At 48.5% G+C, this 20220-nt stretch overlaps 1 protein-coding gene across 2 annotated transcripts in view; it reads right to left on the bottom strand.

Moving 5' to 3' along the window:
* ATP2C2 (ATPase secretory pathway Ca2+ transporting 2) overlaps window positions 1-9054 on the bottom strand; it is an 89253-nt gene extending 80199 nt beyond the window's left edge. Inside the window, exon 1 of one of the 2 annotated variants that reach the window (XM_050773612.1) lies at window positions 8869-9054. In XM_050773612.1, coding sequence (XP_050629569.1) covers window positions 8869-8967 — 99 coding nt within the window. In that variant the 5' untranslated portion in view covers window positions 8968-9054. The remainder of the gene's footprint in view (window positions 1-8868) is intronic. The other variant, XM_050773613.1, reaches the window with a different exon arrangement.
* Between the last annotated feature and the right edge of the window lie 11166 nt (window positions 9055-20220).

Genomic DNA, 20220 nt, shown 5'->3' with positions numbered 1-20220 from the left:
CAAGCAGAGAGGCCTCCGGAGGAACCAACCCTGCTGGCACCTTGCTCTCCGACTCCTGGCCTCCAGAACTGAGACAATGAATGAGCTGTGAGGAAGTGGAGTCTCCAGCAAGGGCAGCTGGCTGGACAACTTTGGGATTCACCTCCATTGGCAACAAAGATGCCTTTCCAGCCCACTCCACCTTCCAGGCAGGGACAGGGAAGACAGGTGATCTGGATTAAAAGCTCCCACCAGCTCGCTGAGACTTAGCACAGGGCTTCCACTACTCGCTGAGACTGAGCACACGGCTTCCACTACTCGCTGAGACTGAGCACACGGCTTCCACTACTCGCTGAGACTGAGCACACGGCTTCCACTACTCGCTGAGACTGAGCACACGGCTTCCACTACTCGCTGAGACTGAGCACACGGCTTCCACTACTCGCTGAGACTGAGCACACGGCTTCCACTACTCGCTGAGACTGAGCACACGGCTTCCACTACTCGCTGAGACTGAGCACACGGCTTCCACTACTCGCTGAGACTGAGCACACGGCTTCCACTACTCGCTGAGACTTAGCACACGATTTCCACTACTCACTCAGTCTTAGCACACGACTTCTACTACTAAGTCTCCCGTGTTCTTATCACCATCATGTGAGACGCCTTAGAGACCAGAGGTGCTGGGATTGTTAGCCCCTGAAGTATCCACAGATCCAGGTTAACCCCAGGACAATTGAGAAGAATCGCTGACAGTCCACAGGGAAGGTATCGATTGGATGTTTCATCTCCGACAAGAACCCTTCAGCAGGGCCAGCCTCATGGGCATGAGGCCAGTGCAGCTGCACAGAGATCCCCGTGCAGGACGGGTGTTGGGCTTGAGGCTTCATGCTCCAAGCTGCCATCTTGAAATGCGTAATCATTGGATCTGAATGTGGATGTGGAAATTTAGTCCCATGGGATGATGTATACCCGGGGCTTGGCATCTCCCCGACTCCACCCAGTGGCCACAACTGCTCTTCCCGATGAGGGACACCTGGGAGGGTCTACACAAGGGGTGTCCAATCTTTTGGCTTCCCTGGGCCACATTGGAAGAACAATTGTCTTGGGCCACACATAAAATACAGTAATACTCATAATAGCTGATGAGCTAAATAAATAAATAAATAAATTGCAAAAAAATCTCATAATGCGTTAAGAAAGTTGACGAATTTGTGTCGGGTTGCATTCAAAGCTACCTTGGGCTGTGGGTTGAACACGCTTGGTCTACACTCACCCGGTAGTAATCCCTTGTGTGGTGGAGAGCAACAATCTATAGCAAGTGGAAGTCACCAGGACAGTCAAGGGAGAGATCACAGAAGATAGAAGCAAGTGTCTTCCTGCTATTGGCAGTCTGCTGCATGAATTCTGTAGCCAGTCCTGCCCTCAAGTCAACCTCATCGCCTTACCTGCCTTCCTTGAACCAGAGACCTTTCCTCTCTGCCCTTGGTCATTCCAAACACCCCTGTGGAAGTCCCGAATGCGCTGATCCAAATTACTTACCCTGTGTTGGGAAGCCCCAAGGGGTTGCAGGTGTCCCCAAATGGCCACATACAGCATACAGACCCCCCCCCATCCCATCCTCCTCTTTCTCCCACTGGCACCCCAGCTGGGCTGGCACCACTCTACACCGCCCCCACTGGGGATCTGGATTCTTGTCTAATAATGCTGTTTACAGAACCACTCCCAGCTACGCCCACCCAGCCCTGAAAGGCAACACAGACCTAAAAACCCACAATCCTTTCTCTCCCCTTCTTTTGTTCAAACTTCCCCTTTATTTTTCACATGTCCTTTTTTTTTCTGGCTACAAAATTAAACCATATTTGTGGCTGGAAATTTGGAAAATGCACAAGATTACAAAGAAGAAAATTTGTCATTCCAAGATTTAAAAAAACTGCTCAAAATGATCTTTTTCCAGATTTTATTATCTGCACATTGCAAAAGTTTGTTTTTTCCAAAAGAAATTATGACCACCTGTTTCCACTGAATGATACATCATGCAGGGCAAAGATGGCAAAAGAATCATGGAATCCACGTGGGCGAGCAGACAGATGTCTAGTCCTTCTGTTTTTCTGTATGTTTGACATTTTTCTTTTTCTTTCTTTTTTTTTTTTTTTTTTTTGACAGAGTCTTGCTTTGTCACCCAGGCTGGAGTGCAGGGTATGATCTCGGCTCACTGCAACCTCTGCTTCCCCGATTCAAGCGATTCTTCTGCCTCAGCCTCCCAAGCAGCTGGGATTACAGGCGCCCGCCACCACACCCAGCCAGTTTTATATTTTTAGTAGAGATGAGGTTTCACCATGTTGGTCAGGCTGGTCTCCAACTCCTGACCTCAAGTGATCCACCCACCTGGGCCTCCCAAAGTGCTGGGATTACAGGCGTGAGCCACTGTGCCGAGCCGTGTTTGTCGTTTTTCATGTGAAAAATGTTAGATAGAATCTTAGCCGTCCACTGTGTCATTACATATTCTTCCACAGCATCAGTTCCAGTGCCTGTGAGAATTCTGTTACCTAGATATCCCAGAATACGTGTAAACAAACCTCTACTCATGGGCATTTTTAAATATTTTGAATATCTCATTTCTTGTTTTAAAGTTTTTGTTTTCATCATATCTGATATGAGACAAGTCCTTTTTACCAGGTGTCTATAAGAACCTTCAAACAACCATCCAAATACCATCCATGTCAACATCTGACTTAGACAGGTTCATCTTAGAGGTTAAACACTCTACATGATTTTTGAGGTCCCTGAATAAGCTTTCTGCTAATTCCCTTTTTCTCCTTTTCGATAGATTATTAGGGGGGGTGGGAATAAAACCCAAACTCTTGCATCTTTCATAACTTGTATTTCTTTGTCCATGAAAGAGAAACAGCAGCTGAATGTCTACCCTTGAAGATATAGCAGTTGCCTGTGTTCTCATCCAGATGGCCTCTGATTTAGGAGAAATACTGAATCTACAAACAACTTGTGTGCACACAAATAAAACACACAGGACCACCCATCAGCTCCCAGTCCCCACCCCTAATATGATGGCCACCAAGCAGCAACCATTTAACACACTGGAAGTTCCTTCTAGTTTCCTCTTCCTAGGAGTTTGGGACTCTAGCATTCTTTATACTTAAAAAAAAGCTTGTGACATTAGGATTGGGGGCAGGGTTTCTGGGATGCCATCTTCAGAGCCTTCAAGTTTTCTGAGAACTTACTAACGTTGAAAGTGTTTCAATGACTGATTCACACAGACCTTCCGGGGTGGGGGGCAACTTACAACTAAGGACTGTGACATAACACCAGCGTGCACATTTGCATCCATGACAATGACCACAGCACACACCGTAGGTTCCGAGTGAAGGCTGATACCCACTGAAAGCTTCAATGGCTCAGAGAGAAAGGTTAGCAGGAGAATTGAGTCATCACACAGTGCACAATTGTGGAATCGGTGAGAAAACTCTAAGACACCTAAATATTGAGAAGTGTAGTCACGTTGCAAGCAGGTGCCTTACATGAATCCAGTCTTTGTACATAGCAGCTGCCACAGTCAATAAGCACTAAGTGTAGTAGTAAATACAAATAGATACCAAATGAAGAGATACTCTTTCAACAACGCCCAACAGTAACATTATCTTCAAGTGAACGAGCCAGTTCTATGGTAATCAGATGACAGCCTTCAAAATTGGCATTCGCAGGCTGCTTGCTGGCAGTTGGACTTGAGTTTGAGTCTGATTATCCTAAACTAGCAAACAAATTCCTGACAAATGTAAATGTCATTTTGTACACACACGCCTTAGCAGACGTTCTCAGCATCAGCATTTTCAAAATCAAAAGTCCAAAAGAGTTTAAAGAACAGAACTCAAGATGAATGAAAACACTAACCAAAACAGATAACTAGTGAGCAGATGACATGTCAGATGTGGTTCTAGGTTTTTTTTTTTTTTTTTTTTTTTTTTTAATGTGAATGACATCATTTAAGGAAATACTTCTTTCTACTATTCCAATGGGCAGCCTTTAAGGCGGTCCCCAGTCATCACTCCCTCCCAGTACCCATGGCCTGTGTAACCCCTTCCCTTTGAGTGTAGACTAGACCTAGACTTACATCAAATGAATAGAATATGGCAGAAGTTATGAGATCTCATTTCCGAGACGAGATTCAAAAAAGGCTTTGGTTTCCAGTGTCTTTTTTTTTCTGTTTTTTGAGATGGAGTCTTGCTCTGTCACCCAGGCTGGAGCATAGTGGCACAATCTTGGCTCACTGCAACCTCCACCTCCCGCATTCAAGTGATTCTCCTGCCTCACCCCTCTGAGTAGCTGGGGTTACAGGCACCCACCACCACACCCAGCTAATTTTTGTACTTTTAGTAGAGATGGGGTTTCGCCATGTTGGCTAGACTGGTCTCAAACTCCTGACCTCAGGTGATCCACCTGCCTCGGCCGCCCAAAATGCTGGGATTATAGGTGTGAGCCACCATGCCTAGCCTGATTAAGTTTTAATAGAACATCGCCAATATATCAAAATAAGGCTGTTTTATGTGTACTTTATAATTTTATTATAACTTTTTTTTTTTTTTTTTTTTGAGAGGGAGTCTCACTCTGTCTTCCAGGCTGGAGTGCAGTGTTGTGATATCGGCTCACTGCAACCTCCACCTCCGGGGTCTAGGGATGTATCTGCCTCAGCCTCCCCAGTAGCTGGGATTACAGGCACCTGCCACCATGCCCGGCTAATTTTTGTATTTTTAGTAGAGAGGGGTTTCACCATATTGGCCAGGTCGGTCTTGAACTCCTGGACTCAAGTGATCCACCCATCTCAGCCTCCCAAAGTGCTGGGAAAACAGGGGTGAGTCACTGCGACCGGCCTAAATTGATTTTATAATTGAGTTATAAGCAAACAGTTATGTTTATTATAGGTTTTATGCTTATACTTACTTGAAGTCATACTTTCATACAAATCATTTAAGATAACACTGGCCAGGTGCGGTGGCTCATGCCTGTAATCCCAGCACTTTGGGAGGCTGAGGCGGGCGAATCATGAGGTCAGGAGTTTGAGACCAGCCTGGCCAACATGGTGAAACCCCGTATCTACTAAAAATACAAAAATTAGCTGGGCGTGGTGGCGGGTGCCTGTAATCCCAGCTAATCGGGAAGTTGAGACAGGAGAATCTGGGAGGCGGAGGTTACAGTGAGCCAAGATCACACCACTGCACTCCAGCCTAGGTGACAGGGTGAGACTCTGTCTCAAAACAAACAAACAAAACACTGTGGGGTTTCAGTATGTTTATTTAAGAAGATGCCCACACGTTGCTAAATTCTGAGAAACACTAATGATTTGTGAGTTTGGGCAAGCCTTGGGTTAAGGTTGTGTGTGCCTGAGCCTCAAAATTCCCATGCATATACTCTTCTCCGGTAACCGAGTGTAATCTCTTAAAAACAAATCTGACTGTGCCTGTTTTATCACAGTTCTAATGTTGGGCCCATCTGTGAATAAATGAGTGACTGTCATGTCTTGACTTAAAACCCTTCAACAATCCCCCATTGCTCCAGGGATAAAACCCACACTCTGACAAGGCTCCGTACGACCCTCCTCTGCAGCCTCATCCTACCAACCCCAACGCCTCTCCCTCTTTTGTCTAGAACTCGCTGTCAACCCCTGCCCTTCATCCAGCTCACTCTTTGCCACTCCTATTTATCTTAAATATCACGTCTTTCTCCCAGCTCTGACACATCGGCACTAAACAGTGAACTGTGACCTGTTGTTGGGTGCCTGTCTCTGCCTCCCGGATGGGATACCTGAGGGCAGGGAGCTGTGCATCCTTATCAGCCTCAACCCCAGCCTGTAGCACCCACCTGACACACAGAGGGAGCCCCTCTCCATGAATCTAGGTTGAATGGATGGGTGGTCACTACATGTGTCGGTTGGGATCCAAGCCTCACCCTGCAGAGCCCAGAAGGAGGAATCTGCTCACCAGCCAGGGAGGCAGTGGGTTGGGGCTATACCTGCCTCAGTTAGGAGATGGGAGCCCTGAGGGGCAGAGGCAGCTTCCCCCGGAGTCAGCGCTGAGTCACCTGGGAAGCAGGAATTTCTGGTCCAATCTCTTCCTTACCTTAATGTTCAGGTCAGCAGTGAGAAACTTTTTCTAGTAACTAAATTAAGGAGGCCTCTCAAAGACCTTTCTTTTTGTTGTTGTTTTGTTTTGAGACAGGGTCTCACTCTGTGGCCCAGGTTGGAGCACAATGGCATGATCACAGTTCACTGCAGCCTTGACCTCCCAGGTGCAAGCAATCCTGCTTCAGCTTCGGGAGCGGCTAGAACCACAGGTGCACACCGCCATGCCTAATTTTTTAAATTTTTTGCAGAGATGGCATCTGGCTATGTTGCCCAGGCTGATCTTGAACTCTGGGGTTCAGGCAACCCTCCTACCTCAGTCTTCCAAAGTGTGGGGATTACAGGCATGAGCCACTGCGCCCGACTCAAACACCTTTCTTTTCATTCCTGGAAATGCTGAAATCCAGTCTCCAGTTCCCCTCTTAACCACCAGTCCTCTGTCTGGTCCTCTACTCTTTGATTCTCCAGTGCACCTAAGACCACTGGGTCTCAAATAAAGCATCTCCTGGTTTGTCAGCTGCCCGTTGGCCTCCTCTATGAACTTTGTTTTGTACACACCTGTATCCTCGGCGCCTGGCAAAACTGGCTGTCAGGAAATGCTCACTGAGCAAACGAAAGTGGCCCCACTAGGAGCTTCACATCCTCGTTGATCACATGATGACAGTAAAACTTACCTTGGAGGTAAGAGGCCCGAGAGAAGACACAGCAGGTTCTCAGTAACAATCACTATTAGAACTGGCGTAACTGGTCAAAGTGGCTGGGGGAGGGGAGGGCTTAGAGGCCTCCTACAGGCATCCTGGATGTGGCATATAATTAGTGCTCATAAAAGACGGTTCCAACTATTGTAGAAGTAATCACCTCAGCACACATTGCCTCCTTTCCAAACCCTGGGAGGAAGGCGTTTCAACGAGAGGACACGAGTATGAGAGCAAAGGAGGTGCTCAGGTCTGAGCTGACCTGGCAGGAAGTGAGTGCCTCGCCCAGCCTCCCGGCTTCCCCACCTCCCTCCCTCCTCACACTTCCCATCGATTTTCATCGTTATTTCTTGGGTTTGCACAATGCTGCCTCTGGAGACAGCACACCTTATTTCTCAGCTGGCCTTTGGTGCTGGCTGCTGGTATCACCAGCCTCCTGGTGTGGCACACTGCCCATCGTCACGCACCCAAGGCCTCGGGATGCTGCTGAGAGCACCCCGGTCCACAGCCAGGTGGGAGAGCATACCAACAGACCAGCTCAACACCTGTCGGACCTTTGAGAACTCTTCTGCAAAGCTTTAGAGGGATGAAGTCCACCTGGCACAGAGATCAAACTCTCCCCAGCATCTCCCTTGAGGTTACATCATCCATGCACCTGCATTCCTGGACATCCTATGAAACCTGATGGTAACCAACTACACATCAGGAGTGTTCGAAAAATACCTGGCCTGATGCAACCATTGAAAGATGGAAAGGAAAAAACAGGAATGGCAACGTAGGAAAGGCAGCCTGTGTTGGCAAATAAACTTCAAACTCCTTTAGCAGAACGTATCACACAAGTAGAAAAATAGATCACAGCAAATTAATTGAACTCTATATCCTATTAACATTAACACGCCACTTCAGAAAAATCGAGATTGTTCAAAGACTGCTAATTAGGTGGTCCTGTGGTCTACCACCCTAACACCAGAATTCTTACATCAACAGGGATGTATAAAACACTGTTTTTAAAAAGCCCGAAACACTATCTTTAAAAAGCACGAATACTTAATCTCACAAACAAAATGTTTTGACCATTAGTATTCTTTGGGAGAAAAAAATAAAATTTTAAGTCAAATACTTTTTCAGCTTTTTTATTATTATTATATTAAAAGGTAATTGTACCTTTGAAGTTTCCTCTCACTGGTCAAAAGGCCATTGCCAAGTCATAGTTCTCATTAGCAACCCAGGGGACTTGTTCAGAAATGGTATTTTTGAATGACTGCTTAAGCTTAAATGAAAAAAAAAGTGCAACGACCCTCTGGTGTGCAAAGAAAGCAGAAATTTAGTGCCCCCTTGCCCTTAAAGCGTGCAAGGAGTTCTGTTTGCGAAGCTGAAAAGAAGGGTGTTGGGTCACCCTCAAGCCTGGCTTCACCTCTGGCTTCCAAGAATCCGAGGAACAGGAGGGGCTTTATTTGACAGCTTTGCCAGTTTGTTCCCTCATGAACCGCCCTGCCCCTGGCCCCCTGCTGCTTTACCCCAGCGGGTCCCCTGGAGGTTGCAAAGCAGGCCGACAGCTCCGGGTGGCTTTCTAAAAGTGCCCGCCTGTAGGAAGTGAGGCTGGGAGGTCCCTCAGCTCCAACTTTGCTTTCTATTATTGCTACAACATTTCAGCAATCTTTTGTTTTTTGCATCCCTCTAATTTTATTTTCCAATTTAAGTTTTAAATATCCATAAAGCAGCCCAAGTCTGAAGACCCAGGAATTTTAATTCTCCGGAGTCAGAGAAACCTAGGTTAAGTTCCCAGCCAGGTCACTTCCTAGCTCCGTGCCCCTTAGGCAATATACTTAACCACTCTCGGCCTCAGTTTCTCATCTGCAAAACGGGTTCACGTGCGGGTTCAGTGCTGCGCTCCCCGGGCCAGAGCACACATGAGAGCGTGGCTGCTGTGAGGACGGCTTCTTTCCGGAACCAGGGCAGGAGGACGAGTTCGCGAATCGCAGCGCAAACGCGGGGTCTCGGGTCGGGGACGGTTACGACAGAGGGGATGGGGGGTCGGGTCGCACGACCCGGGTCGCTCACCAAGGCTTCCTCCTCGTCCTTTTCCAGCGCCTGGTACTGGCGGCCGCCGCCCGAGAAGCCGAGTTTCTTCAGGAACTTGGAGACGCGTCCCTCGACCATGGTGAGCGGGCGCAGGCGCTGCCTGCCTCCCTCGGTCCCCGGCGAGGCCCGGGATGGCTGCGCGCGCCCAAGCCCCCTGGGCCAGACCCGGTTACCAGGGAGCTGTCTACCTGCCCGCGCCACGTGAGGCCCCGCCCCCGGGGCGGGGCTGCGCGCAGGGAGGTGTAGGCTCACCTGGCCCCGCCCCGCGAGCTCGCCTGGGACCCCAGGGCCCCTGGGGACAGCGCCGGCTGGCCATCGAAGGCCCAGGGAGCGGCTGCGTCGCCTCAGGGCTTGGGCTGTTTCCCACACTTGCAGATCCTCAGAATCACCTGGAGTGGGGGAGGTGGAGGAGCAAACGCTGGTTTCCGCTGGAAATCCGGATTCCCAGACCCCTCCCTGCCCAGTTATTGGGTTTGGAGCCCCCGGGAGCTGAGTTTTTAACGAGCCCCAGGTGATCCTCTTGAGGAAGGCAGTGTGGGCCGCTCTAAGGCGCCGGGAGCGAGGTGGTTGGAGCTGACTCAGACTCACACCTGCGGCTGGGCACGCTGGATGGGTCACCTGGCCTCTCTGAGCCTCGGCGACCTAGTCTGTCATTGAGCGGGGAGCAGAAGGCTAAGACCCCCACCTCCAGGGCCCTGGGAGTGAGTCCGGGAACAGGAGCGGCTGACAGCCCTGCTGCCTTTGGCTCCTGCATGGTCTGGGATGGTCAGGCCCCCTGTCCTCCTCTGCAGGATGAGCGCCGCTTTTGCTCATGGCGGGACCTGAGCAGGTTTCTTACATTTTGTGCACCTTGGTTTACTGCTCTGCAGAAAGGCCACCACCATAGACTTTCTTCACAGTGCATTGAGAGGCCCCAGCGGACAGTGCTGTACAGGAAGGTCTGGAGCAGGGCTTGGCTTAGAGAATGTGCTGGTGTCCCCATGACACCATCCTCATGATCGTCATCATCATCAGAAGGTGCTGGGTTCAAATGGCTCCCAAAGTATGTGAGTCCACACACAGTGTAGACAGTTGCCTGCTGCCAAGTGGGTGCTTTGAAGTACCAGGGCTTTCTTTGGCTTCAGGTGGGTCTAGATCCGTAAGTAGACCCACCACTTAGCAGAGGCGGGGGCTCTGGGGAAGGCCGTGCCACCCACCTTTCCACTGGCTTCCTCATCTCTACAGGGAATTTGCTTAGGGACTACAGGACGTGGCCTCTGCATTTATCCACGCAATTCAGCTGCCTCTTTTGAGCAAATATTTGCCACCTACCTCAATTGCTCCTGAGGGTTGACTCCAGCCCACAAAAACCTGTGGGGCAGTTCCAGTGGCCCTTCTTGTATCTCCTGCATCTTCCTCTTTTAAGGAAACAAAGGCTATGGTATCAGCCTGTCCCCCCCGCCCCCCAATTTCAACAAAGGTACAGGAATAATGGTAACAGCAAACCTCTGACATGAGTGAGTCCAGATTTGAATCCCAGGAATGTTCCTTTCAGACCTTGGACAACTTTCTTCACCTCTCTCCACCTCAGTTTACTCATCCATAAAATGGGGACATCACTACCTACCTGTATGAGTCAGGGTCCCAGTAGGAAACAGTAATTTGAGGAGAGTTTGAGAAACAGACTTTTTACAAAGGTGTGGGGATGATGTAGAGAAACCAGAAGCGCTTATGCCATTAACGAAGACTAGCAAAGAGTGAGAAGTGGCTTTGTTCCCACCCAAGTCCTGAAGGAGCAGACGAGAGAGGAGTTACCTGGAGAAGGGAGCTCTGGGGGGCTGATCACTTCAGCAGAGGGCAACAGAGCCAAGGACGCAGGCTCCTGGGTGGAGAATCCAAAGAAGGGTGGAGAGTGGTGTAGAGGAGGCTGGGCTGGTGGCTCACACCTGTAATCCCAACACTTTGAGAGGCAAAGGTGGGCGGATCACCTGAGGTCAGGAGTTTGGGACCTGCCTGGCCAACATGGGGAAACACTGTCTCTACTAAAAATACAAAAATTAGCCAGGTATGCTGGCGTGTGCCTGTAATCCCAGCTACTTGGGAGGCTGAGGCAGGAGAATCGCTTGAACCCGGGAGGTGGAGGTTGCAGTGAGCCGAGATTGTGCCGCTGCACTCCAGCCTGGGCGATAGAGCAAGACTTCATGTTAAAGAAAAAAAAAAAAGAGTGTTGTAGAGGAACAAGTAGGAGACATCCTGCAGCCAACCTCAGCATCCTATGGTAAAGGCTGAGTGAATGCTTGCACAGGTGGAGTACCCAGTAGTATGACGTAGTAGTACCCGACATTGCAGGCCCTCAGGCACTTCTGTCATATTATTAATATAAAAGAACATACAGGAACTTGGCTCAGTTATTTCTTAGGTCCTTCCCAACCGGCATTCTGTGATTTTAAGATGATGTTGGATCCAGGGAAGAAGAATGCCTTGTTGGCATCTTCATGTTTGTCCAAGCCGTTAACCAGTCATCTCTCCAGGCAGACCAGCATCCCTGGAGCAGGGGATTTGAAAGCTCAGCCTTCTGGACCCTATCACCATGGCTTCCGCTCCAGCCCAGAGATGTCAAGGCTGGAATTCCTGGGCTAGGTTTGAAAATGCTCAGGGCATTCCAGAAGGAAACTCTAGATGGTGGATATATACATGTATATTTTAGAGACAAGGTCTCACTCTGTAGTCCAGGCTGGAGGGCGGTGGCGGGATCATAGCTCACTGCAGGCTTGAACTCCTGGGTTCAAGCAATCCTCCCTCCTGAGTAGCTGCGACTACAGGTGCACAGAACCACACCCAGCTAATTTTTTAATTTTTATTTTTATGTAGAGATGGGGTCTTGCTATGTTGCCCAGGCCAGTAAATTAGGTTTACGGTGCATAAAATTAGGTAAATTAGGCTCCACCAGTGTTGGTTATGGTAAATGATGTGCCCGAAACATGGCAAATACTCCAAAATATTTATTGAATATGTCTCTCATAAACAATAGATCATTAAAATGTATATTTAACAGAACTTTCAATGAATGATTTGCTTTATAATAGGGAAATGTATTGTGTCTACATTGTTATAGTTGTCACTGTTAGATTGACGTCTGTCATCCTCTTTCATGTTTTATTTCTGTGCCTTTTGAGGCAAGCACTCAATTTGCTGTCAAGTTTTACTTTGGTTTTGGAATAAACATCTCATTGAAAGTTCTACTGGGAGCTACCTGAAAACACTTCAGAAACACAGATGAGTATTTACAGTCTCTTTTGGTTTCCTTTTCCAGATTTAAAGAAATTTTCCAACTTTAATTTTTGTTTTTCTAACCTCTGCATCCTCTTATATTCTAAGTAATTTAATTACCCAAACTCTTCTCTTTTTTTGGGACAGTCTTGCTCTGTTGCCCAGGCTGGAGTACAGTGGCGCCATCTCGGCTGGCTGCAACCTCCACCTCCCGAGTTCAAGCGATTCTCATGCCTCAGCCTCCAGAATATCTGGGACTACAGGGGTGCGCCACCATGCCCAGCTAATTTCTGTGTGTATATATATACTAGACACAAGACAGGGTTTTGCCATGTTGACCAGGCTGGTCTTGAACTTCTGACCTCAAGTGATCTATCTGCCTGCCTAAGCCTCCCAAAGTGCTGGGATTACAGGTTTGATCCACCGCGCTTGTCTCAAGCACTTACCTTCTGAGTTGGTTTTTGTTGTTGTGTGTTGTCCATTTCCCTGTCAGTTACACCTGCTATTTATGTTTGTCTTAAACGACCTTTCTGAGGTCTGTCACTTTGTTTGGATTCCGTGGTCATCCCCACAGACTTCAAGATTCTGTTTTTTCAAGTTTTTCATTTATTTTTTCTGCCTTCAGTCTGTAAAATACTAGAGCCCACTTGCAAAGAATCTAACAAGACAGTTGGCTGGAGAACTTTCTGGGGTTTGCAGCTCAACGCCTCAGTGATTCTGCAGCATTGGCCAACGATGAATGCCAAGGGTGGGACCCAACCAAAGGCATCCAGCCTTTCTCGAAATGTCTGCTCTGGGCACCTTGAACAATGAGGTCATGCTCTGCAACTCCCATTCACTCTCTATGTCAAAGTGGTGTCTTTTCACTGCCCGCAAATTATCCCCAGCAATGCCCCAGCACTGCTGGGAGCCGTGATGCAACTTCAAGGCACCTGTATTTTGTTTGGTAACAAACTTCACTCACAAATTCTCTAAGAGTGGCATTGAAGACATCCTTTTTGGAAAGGGTACACTGTACAAAGGTATATTTTGTGCAATTTGTTTCTAATTTTAAGAATTAGGTGGAAGTTATGGTACCTTTCATAAACCCTTGATTCTGTTTTGCAATAGCTGTGCACACAGGAAATAATCATTTTATAGATGGGAACACTGGGACTTGGAAAGGTAAAACCATTTCATTCACTTAACAAATATTTCTCAGCACCTGCCATGTGGCACTGGAGATCGAGCTGGGAACACAACAGACTCTTTCCCTGCTTTCCTATCTCATCTCCTAATGGGGGAGACAGGCTGTGGACAAATCCATGTGTAATGCAAAGTCAGGCAGTGCATGTCGTGGGTTGAATAATGTCCCCTGCAAAAGATATGTCCATGTCCTAACTCTGGGAATCTGTGAATGTGACCGTATTTGGAAAAAGATCTTTATAGATATAATTAAAGATCTCAGGATGGAATCATCCTGGATTAACGGAGTGGGCCCTAAGTCTAGTGACTGTGGCCTGATAAGAGACAGAAGAGAAGGTCACCTGAAGATCAAAGCAGGGATGTGACCACAAGCTGCAAGACATCTGGGTCCATGAGAAGCTGGAAGAGGCAGGAGGAATCTCCCCACACCCATCATGGGGCTTCCAGAGGGAGCACAGGCTCCCCCACACCTTGATTTCAGAATTCTGCCTCCAGAATGGAGAGAGAATAAATTTCCACTGTAGCCACCCAGTTTGTGGAGCTTTATTGCAGCAGCCCAAGGAGACTAGGACAGTGGGTGACACTAGAAGAAAAGTGAGGGTGGGCGCGGTGGCTCACGCCTGTAATCCCAACACTTTGGGAGGCCGAGGCGAGTGAATCACCTGAGGTCAGGAGTTCGAGACCAGCCGGGCCAACATGGTGAAACCTCATCTCTACTAAAAATACAAAATATTACCCGGGCGTGGTGGTGGGTATGGTGGCCTGTAATCCCAGCTACTCTGGAGGCTGAGGCAGGAAAATCGCTTGAATCTGGAAGGAGATTGCACTGAGCCAGGGTTGTGCCACTGCACTCCAGCCTGGGTGACCAGGCAAGACTCAGCCTCAAAAAAAAAAAAAAAAAAAAAAAAAAAAAAAAAAAAAAAAAGAAAAAAGTGAGCAGGATGGGGCCTGGAGAGTGGAGCCTCTTGTAGCTAGAGGAGTCAGGAGAGGTAAGACGAGATCTCTGTGGGTACGGGGCAGCGGGGAGGGGTGGCAGAGGAAACAGAAGGGCAGTAGCTAAGGCCTGGAGTTGGAAACAGCTCTGCTGCCACAATAGCGAGACCCCCTTATGTGAACCGGTCTATGCATTTGCACCAAAATGAGGGTCACGCTCACATGCTCCCCACACACAGCCTGTTTCCAGGCACTATTCATGTCTTACTTTCACTGTTTCATAACCATTATTTGCTGAATGACAGGCAAACGTTGGCTGAGCACTTCCTGTAGCTATGGGCACTGCTGGGCTTCTAAAGGGCTTAATTCCAGCAGAAGCAACAAGGCACTGCCCCTTGGAACATGACACCAGGTGCCAAATGAACACGGCTTGGGACTTGCTAAATTCCGGGAGGTAAATACACAGCACAGATGCCTCTGCTCCTCCTCCCTCTTCTGACCTGTAGCAGGCATCAGTGTTTGATCACCAGGCGGCACTTCCCCCTTGGCTGGGACAGGCCTCGGAATCCTCCTTATCAAACTTCAAGTAGCCACTGACAATTGTTTGCACCTGGCAAATTAATAAACTCATTTACCAAAGGATTTTCAGAATAAGGAATGATGGGAACAGGGAGGAGTTATGGAACCTTCCAGAAGATAGTGGGATGGCTGAAGGAGAGGATCATCTGTCCATGTGGAGAGAAAAGTCAGGTGGGGAGACAGAAAGAAGACCCAGACAGAGAAAGGCTGACCTCAGAATTCCCAAACTTCAAGATCTTTTCTCTTTCTCTTTTTAAGCCTGCCTGCTTTAACAGAGAAAAAAAGTTTTTTAAGAGACAACTTCTGACTATGTTGCCCAGGCTGAATTCCAACTCCCGGGCTCAAGGGAGCCCCAGCCTCAGCCCCCTGAGAACACCCCCCGCCCAGCTCTTTTCTTTTAACTTCTCCAAGACCTCTTTTCACAATTCTTTCCCAGGCCAACGGATGGTTGTCCAGTAGGATTTTGTCTACCAAACACCATGGCAATTATTAAGTGTAAAACTGACTCCTTTTTAAAAAAACTTTAGTTGTGAGAGCAGAAAAATTGCACAGAAAATAAAGAGTTTCCCCGTGTCCCTTCTCCCAGCCTCACCCCCGCCCCGTGTCTCTTATGAATAGCATTGTGCACTGGTGCGGTACATTGATACCACTGATGGGCAAACATTGATTTATTATTAACGAAGTCCTTTTTTTTTTTTTTTTTTTTTTTTTGAGACAGAGTCTTGCTCTGTCACCCAGGCTGCAGTGCAGTGGCACGATCTTGGCTCACTGTAACCTTGCCTCCTGGGTTCAAGTGATCCTCCTGCCTCAGCCTCCTGAGTAGCTGGGATTACAGATGTGCATCACCACACCTGGCTAGTTTTTTTGTATTTTTAATAGAGACAGGGTTTTGCCATGTTGGCCAGACTGGTCTTGAACTCCTGGCCTCACATGATCCACCCACCTCGGCCTCCCGAAGTGCTGGGATTACAGGCATGAGTCACCGCACATGGCCAGTCCATTGTTTACAATAGAGCTCACTCCTGGAGTCGTACATTCTGTGGTTTATGACAAATGTATAAATGACATAATGACAAGGGTCCACCATGGCGGTGTCATGGAGATTAGTTTCACTGTCCTAAAAACCCTCTGAGTGCCATTAATTCATCCCCCACTTCCCTGGACCCCTGACAACCGCTGATCTTTTTACTGTCTCTGTAAGTTGTGCCTTTTCCAGAACGCCACATAGTTGGAAATGGGACTCCCTTTCAAACTTACTCTCCCTTTAAAAATTGAAAAGCATCCAGGCCTGTCACTCAGAGTCCAGAGAATTGCAATCCAAAGCAAAGAGGCCCAGGGCCTTCCCTGTTTAAACTCTCCAGTTTGTGCCTACCACGGTCACTCACGGAGGTAACCACCCTGATTTGGCCAGGACGGTCCCAGTTTTACTGTGGATGTCCTGGCATCTTGAAACTCACAAGAGATGAGGTCATCCCCTTGGTTTAAACTCCAGACTCCTTCATAGGCCACACCAGGGCCCTGCAGCCCTGACGCCTGACTCTCTCCCCATCTCTCCCCTTCTGCCATTCTAGACCTCCTTCCTTGTCTAGGCCCTGGGTACGTGCTCTCTCTCCGCCAGCCTCGGCCTGACCTCTTCCCTCTGTCTGGAACACGCGCCAGAGGCCCCAGCGCCCCTAAATCTCACCCTGCCTACTCCTGCGCATCCTTGAAGTTGTAACTGAGTTGTCGCTTCTCCAGAGAGGCCCCTCCTTATCCCTGGACCAAATGAGATCTCCTGCAGAGGGGAGCCCCACTGCACACATGCTTTCCCCAAAGTGATGACAACTTTGCCACAGTTAGTTTAAAAGAGGGCGCTGAATGCAAAGAGCGCTAACATCCACCAACAGAGAGCAGGTGAATAGCACATGGGATGCCCAGAGGATGGGACATTGTTCAGCCATAGGAAGGAATGAGACACCCATCCACACTACAGGATGGATGGGCTTGGAAAACATGATCCAAGTCAAGGAACCACTCAGGTGATCTGCCCAAAACAGGCAACTCCACGCAGACAGGAAGCTGATGGGTGGTCGTCAGTGGCTGCGGGGAGGGAGAATTGGGAGCTATTGGCGTTTCTTCTTTGGGTGATGGCAATATTCTGGAATTAATGGGAGGGTTTGCATGCTCTTGTGAATATACTAAAACCCACTGAATCGCACCTTTAAATGAATTTTTTTGGATTGTGTCTCGATACAAATATATTTTAAAATAGGTTCTGAAGACATACTTGTTGAATGGAAAATGAATGGATATTTTTAACTGGGAAGCCTGATCAGAAGTTAAATCTATGATTTTTGTTGGCTTTTGGATACAATAGAGTTCAAAGTTCCCGGTTTCTCTCTTTGCAAGTCCCTAGAACCCTGGGTTTCCCAAGTTAGGTTATGCCTGAAGGGGTGAGGTCAGTTCTCAGGAAAGTAGCTCTTAGAAATGCAGGAGGGGTAGGGTAGAAAAGGGTCTGGGGCTGGATCTTCCTTTCTCCTTGTCTGGTGTAGCCTGTTCCCCAGACTCAATTGTCTGTTGAGGAATTCCGAGGGGCTTGGGATCACCTCCAAGCAAGGGCACAGGGTGGTGATAGCCTCCCCTCCCACAGTGGATTCTCAGTAACACAGAGAGGTGGCAAAAATGTACATCAGAGTGCATCTCTCCCCATTTCAAGCCCCCCATAGCTTGCTGTACTGGAAGCTGCTGCCCCGCTCCACTCACCCTCAACAAAGTCTGCTTACTGCAAACACCTGAGGCCCTCTGCTTAAGGGATTTTATGTTGGCACCTGGGCCAGAGATAAGGCAATGTTAACTCCCCGTTCCACTTCCTGGCACTCCCCCATGGCTGACCCCAGGTGATGGGTATCTGCCCCAGCTTCCGCCCCCACTGTGAAGTGAGATGCCTCAATTCCCCACTCCTCCACAACTGTTTCGTGGCATTACCTTGGGGAACCCTGGGAACACGGAGAACCAGAGCGAAGACCTTGCCATCACCCTTGTAATACAATTAGATTTCTTATTCTGGCCCCAAGAGGCCCCATCTGTCAACTGCCCTCCTCCTGCCCCAACCCTGGTCTCCTGGCTGTTTGTCAAACAAGCTGAGCTCAGTGCCGTCTCCAGGCCTTGGTGCTTCCCACGCGCCTCTGCCAAGCACGCTCTGCCCTGCTATCCTCCTTTCAGGGAGGCCTTCCCTGAGCACCCCACATAAAGTGCACCCTCCTACTGCTCTGCCGCTGTGGTCCCTTTGTCATAACCCATTGAGCAGAACTTGCAGTGTGTGTGCTTTTCTCTAGGTAAGTTTCGCTTCAATTAAAAGCTCTGAAAACAAACCAGGTCAAAGTTTAATGAGAAACAGGATATTTGAAGCTCTCAAAGTATGTCCCTACCAGAGACTTATTCATCCAAAGGGAAAACAGTCACTTTACAGTGGAGAAACCTGGCAGACACCACCCGTGCCAGGGGATCAAGTGACCATCACCAGGAATGGGATGAGCCACATCATGTGCCCACTGTGATTCGCAAAGGAGGAGGCGGTGCCGCGCCTGGGCCATTCCTGTAGAGGCTGAAGCTGAATCTCATCAAGGCGTGCATCACACCCAAGTGCAGGACGTCCTGGAGTTTGACTGGCTTGGATTCTTCAAAAATAACCACATTAGGAAAGTCAAGGGAAGGCTGTGGAATGTTCCAGATTAAAGGAGACTAAAGGCCAGGTGAAGTGGCTCACGCCTGTAATCCCAACACTTTGGGAGGCCGAGGCGGGTGAATCACTTGAGGTCAGGAGTTCAACACCAGCTTGGACAACATGATGAAACCCCGTCTCTACTAAAAATACAAAAATTTAGCCAGGTATGGTGGCAGGTGCCTGTAATCCCAGCTACTCGGGAGGCTGAGGCAGGAGAATCGCTTAAACCCAGGAGGCAGAAGTTGTAGTGAGCCAAGATCATGCCACTGCACTCCAGCCTGGGTGACAGAGTGAGACTCCGTCTCAAAAAATAAAGTAAAATAAGGCCAGGTGTGGTGGCTCACGCCTGTAATCCCAGCACTTTGGGAGCCCTTTGAGGCGGGTGGATCACCTGCGGTCAGGAGTTTGACACCAGCCTAACTTCTCCTAGTACATGGAGAAACCCCATCTGTACTAAAAATACAAAATTAGCCGGGTGTGGCGGTGCATGCCTGTAATCCCAGCTACTCAGGAGGCTGAGGCAGGAGGATCTCTTGAACTCGGGAGGAGGAGGTTGTGGTGAGCCGAGATCGTGCCGTTGCACTCCAGCCTGCGCAAGAACAACACTCCATCTCAATAAATAAATAAATAAATAAAGATAAAAATAAATAAAAAAGGAGACTAAAGAGCTCCCTGATGACAATCAAATGGAACTTGCAATTTTGGGTCAGATCCTGGACTGGGGGAAAAAAGGTCTTTCTCTTTGGTTGTAAAGGACATCAGTGGGACATTTGGTGGATTTGGATAAGGTCTATAGAGAATTGTATTGTCTGGTGTGAACTTCCTGATTTTGATCATTGGACTCTAGTTATGTAAGAGAATGTCGCTGGTTTTTTTTTTTTTGAAAATGCACGCTGAAGATTTTTAGGGTAAAGGAGAGGGAAGGGGAGAGGAAAAGGGAGGAGGAGAGAGAGAACGCACAGACCTGGAGAAGCCGGTGAAGAATATATTCAGATCTCAAAAGGTCACATACCATGTGATTCTACTTATATACCATGCTTGAAATGACAAGATTATAGACGAGGAGAACAGATGAGTGGATGCTGGGGTTAGGGGTAGCATAGATGTGACCGCAAAGATTGTGCAAGGCAGACCTAGGCGTGATGGAATCGTTCTCTTCCCTAGCTGTGCTGGCGGTCACATGAATCTATACAGGGATAAAATGACTCAGGAACCACACACAGTGGCCCTCCCTGCGTCTGAGGTTTCCGAAGAGCCTGCAGATACCGGGAGGGCTGACTGGGGGACTTGAGCACCCTGGGATTTTGCTGTCCCGGGAGACAGGGTCCTGGAACCAATGGCCATAGATACCAAGGCACTGCTGTGCTCACATTGTAGCTGCGCCTGCTTCCTGGCTTAGATTTGGCACTGTGGTTATGTAAGATGAGTGAAGGGTACCCTCCACCTCCCTGTACAGTCTGTAACATCCTGGGAACCTGTAATTATTTGAAAATACAAAGGTAAACACACCTCTGTCCCTCTCCATTCCTTACTCAGCTTTATTTTGCCCCGAAGCCCTTCTATCACTGACTTGGTCTGTCTCTTTTTTGCCCGTCCCGCCTGGATTGCCGGCTGCCTGAGGTCTGTTATCATTCCTGCTTTATTCCCAGCATCTGGAAGCGTGTCTGGTCCATAGTAGGTGC

The sequence above is a fragment of the Macaca thibetana genome, chromosome 20 (assembly GCF_024542745.1).
Source record: "Macaca thibetana thibetana isolate TM-01 chromosome 20, ASM2454274v1, whole genome shotgun sequence".
NCBI classification, from domain to species: Eukaryota; Metazoa; Chordata; class Mammalia; order Primates; family Cercopithecidae; genus Macaca; species Macaca thibetana.
This window is presented reverse-complemented; position numbering and strand designations above follow the sequence as displayed.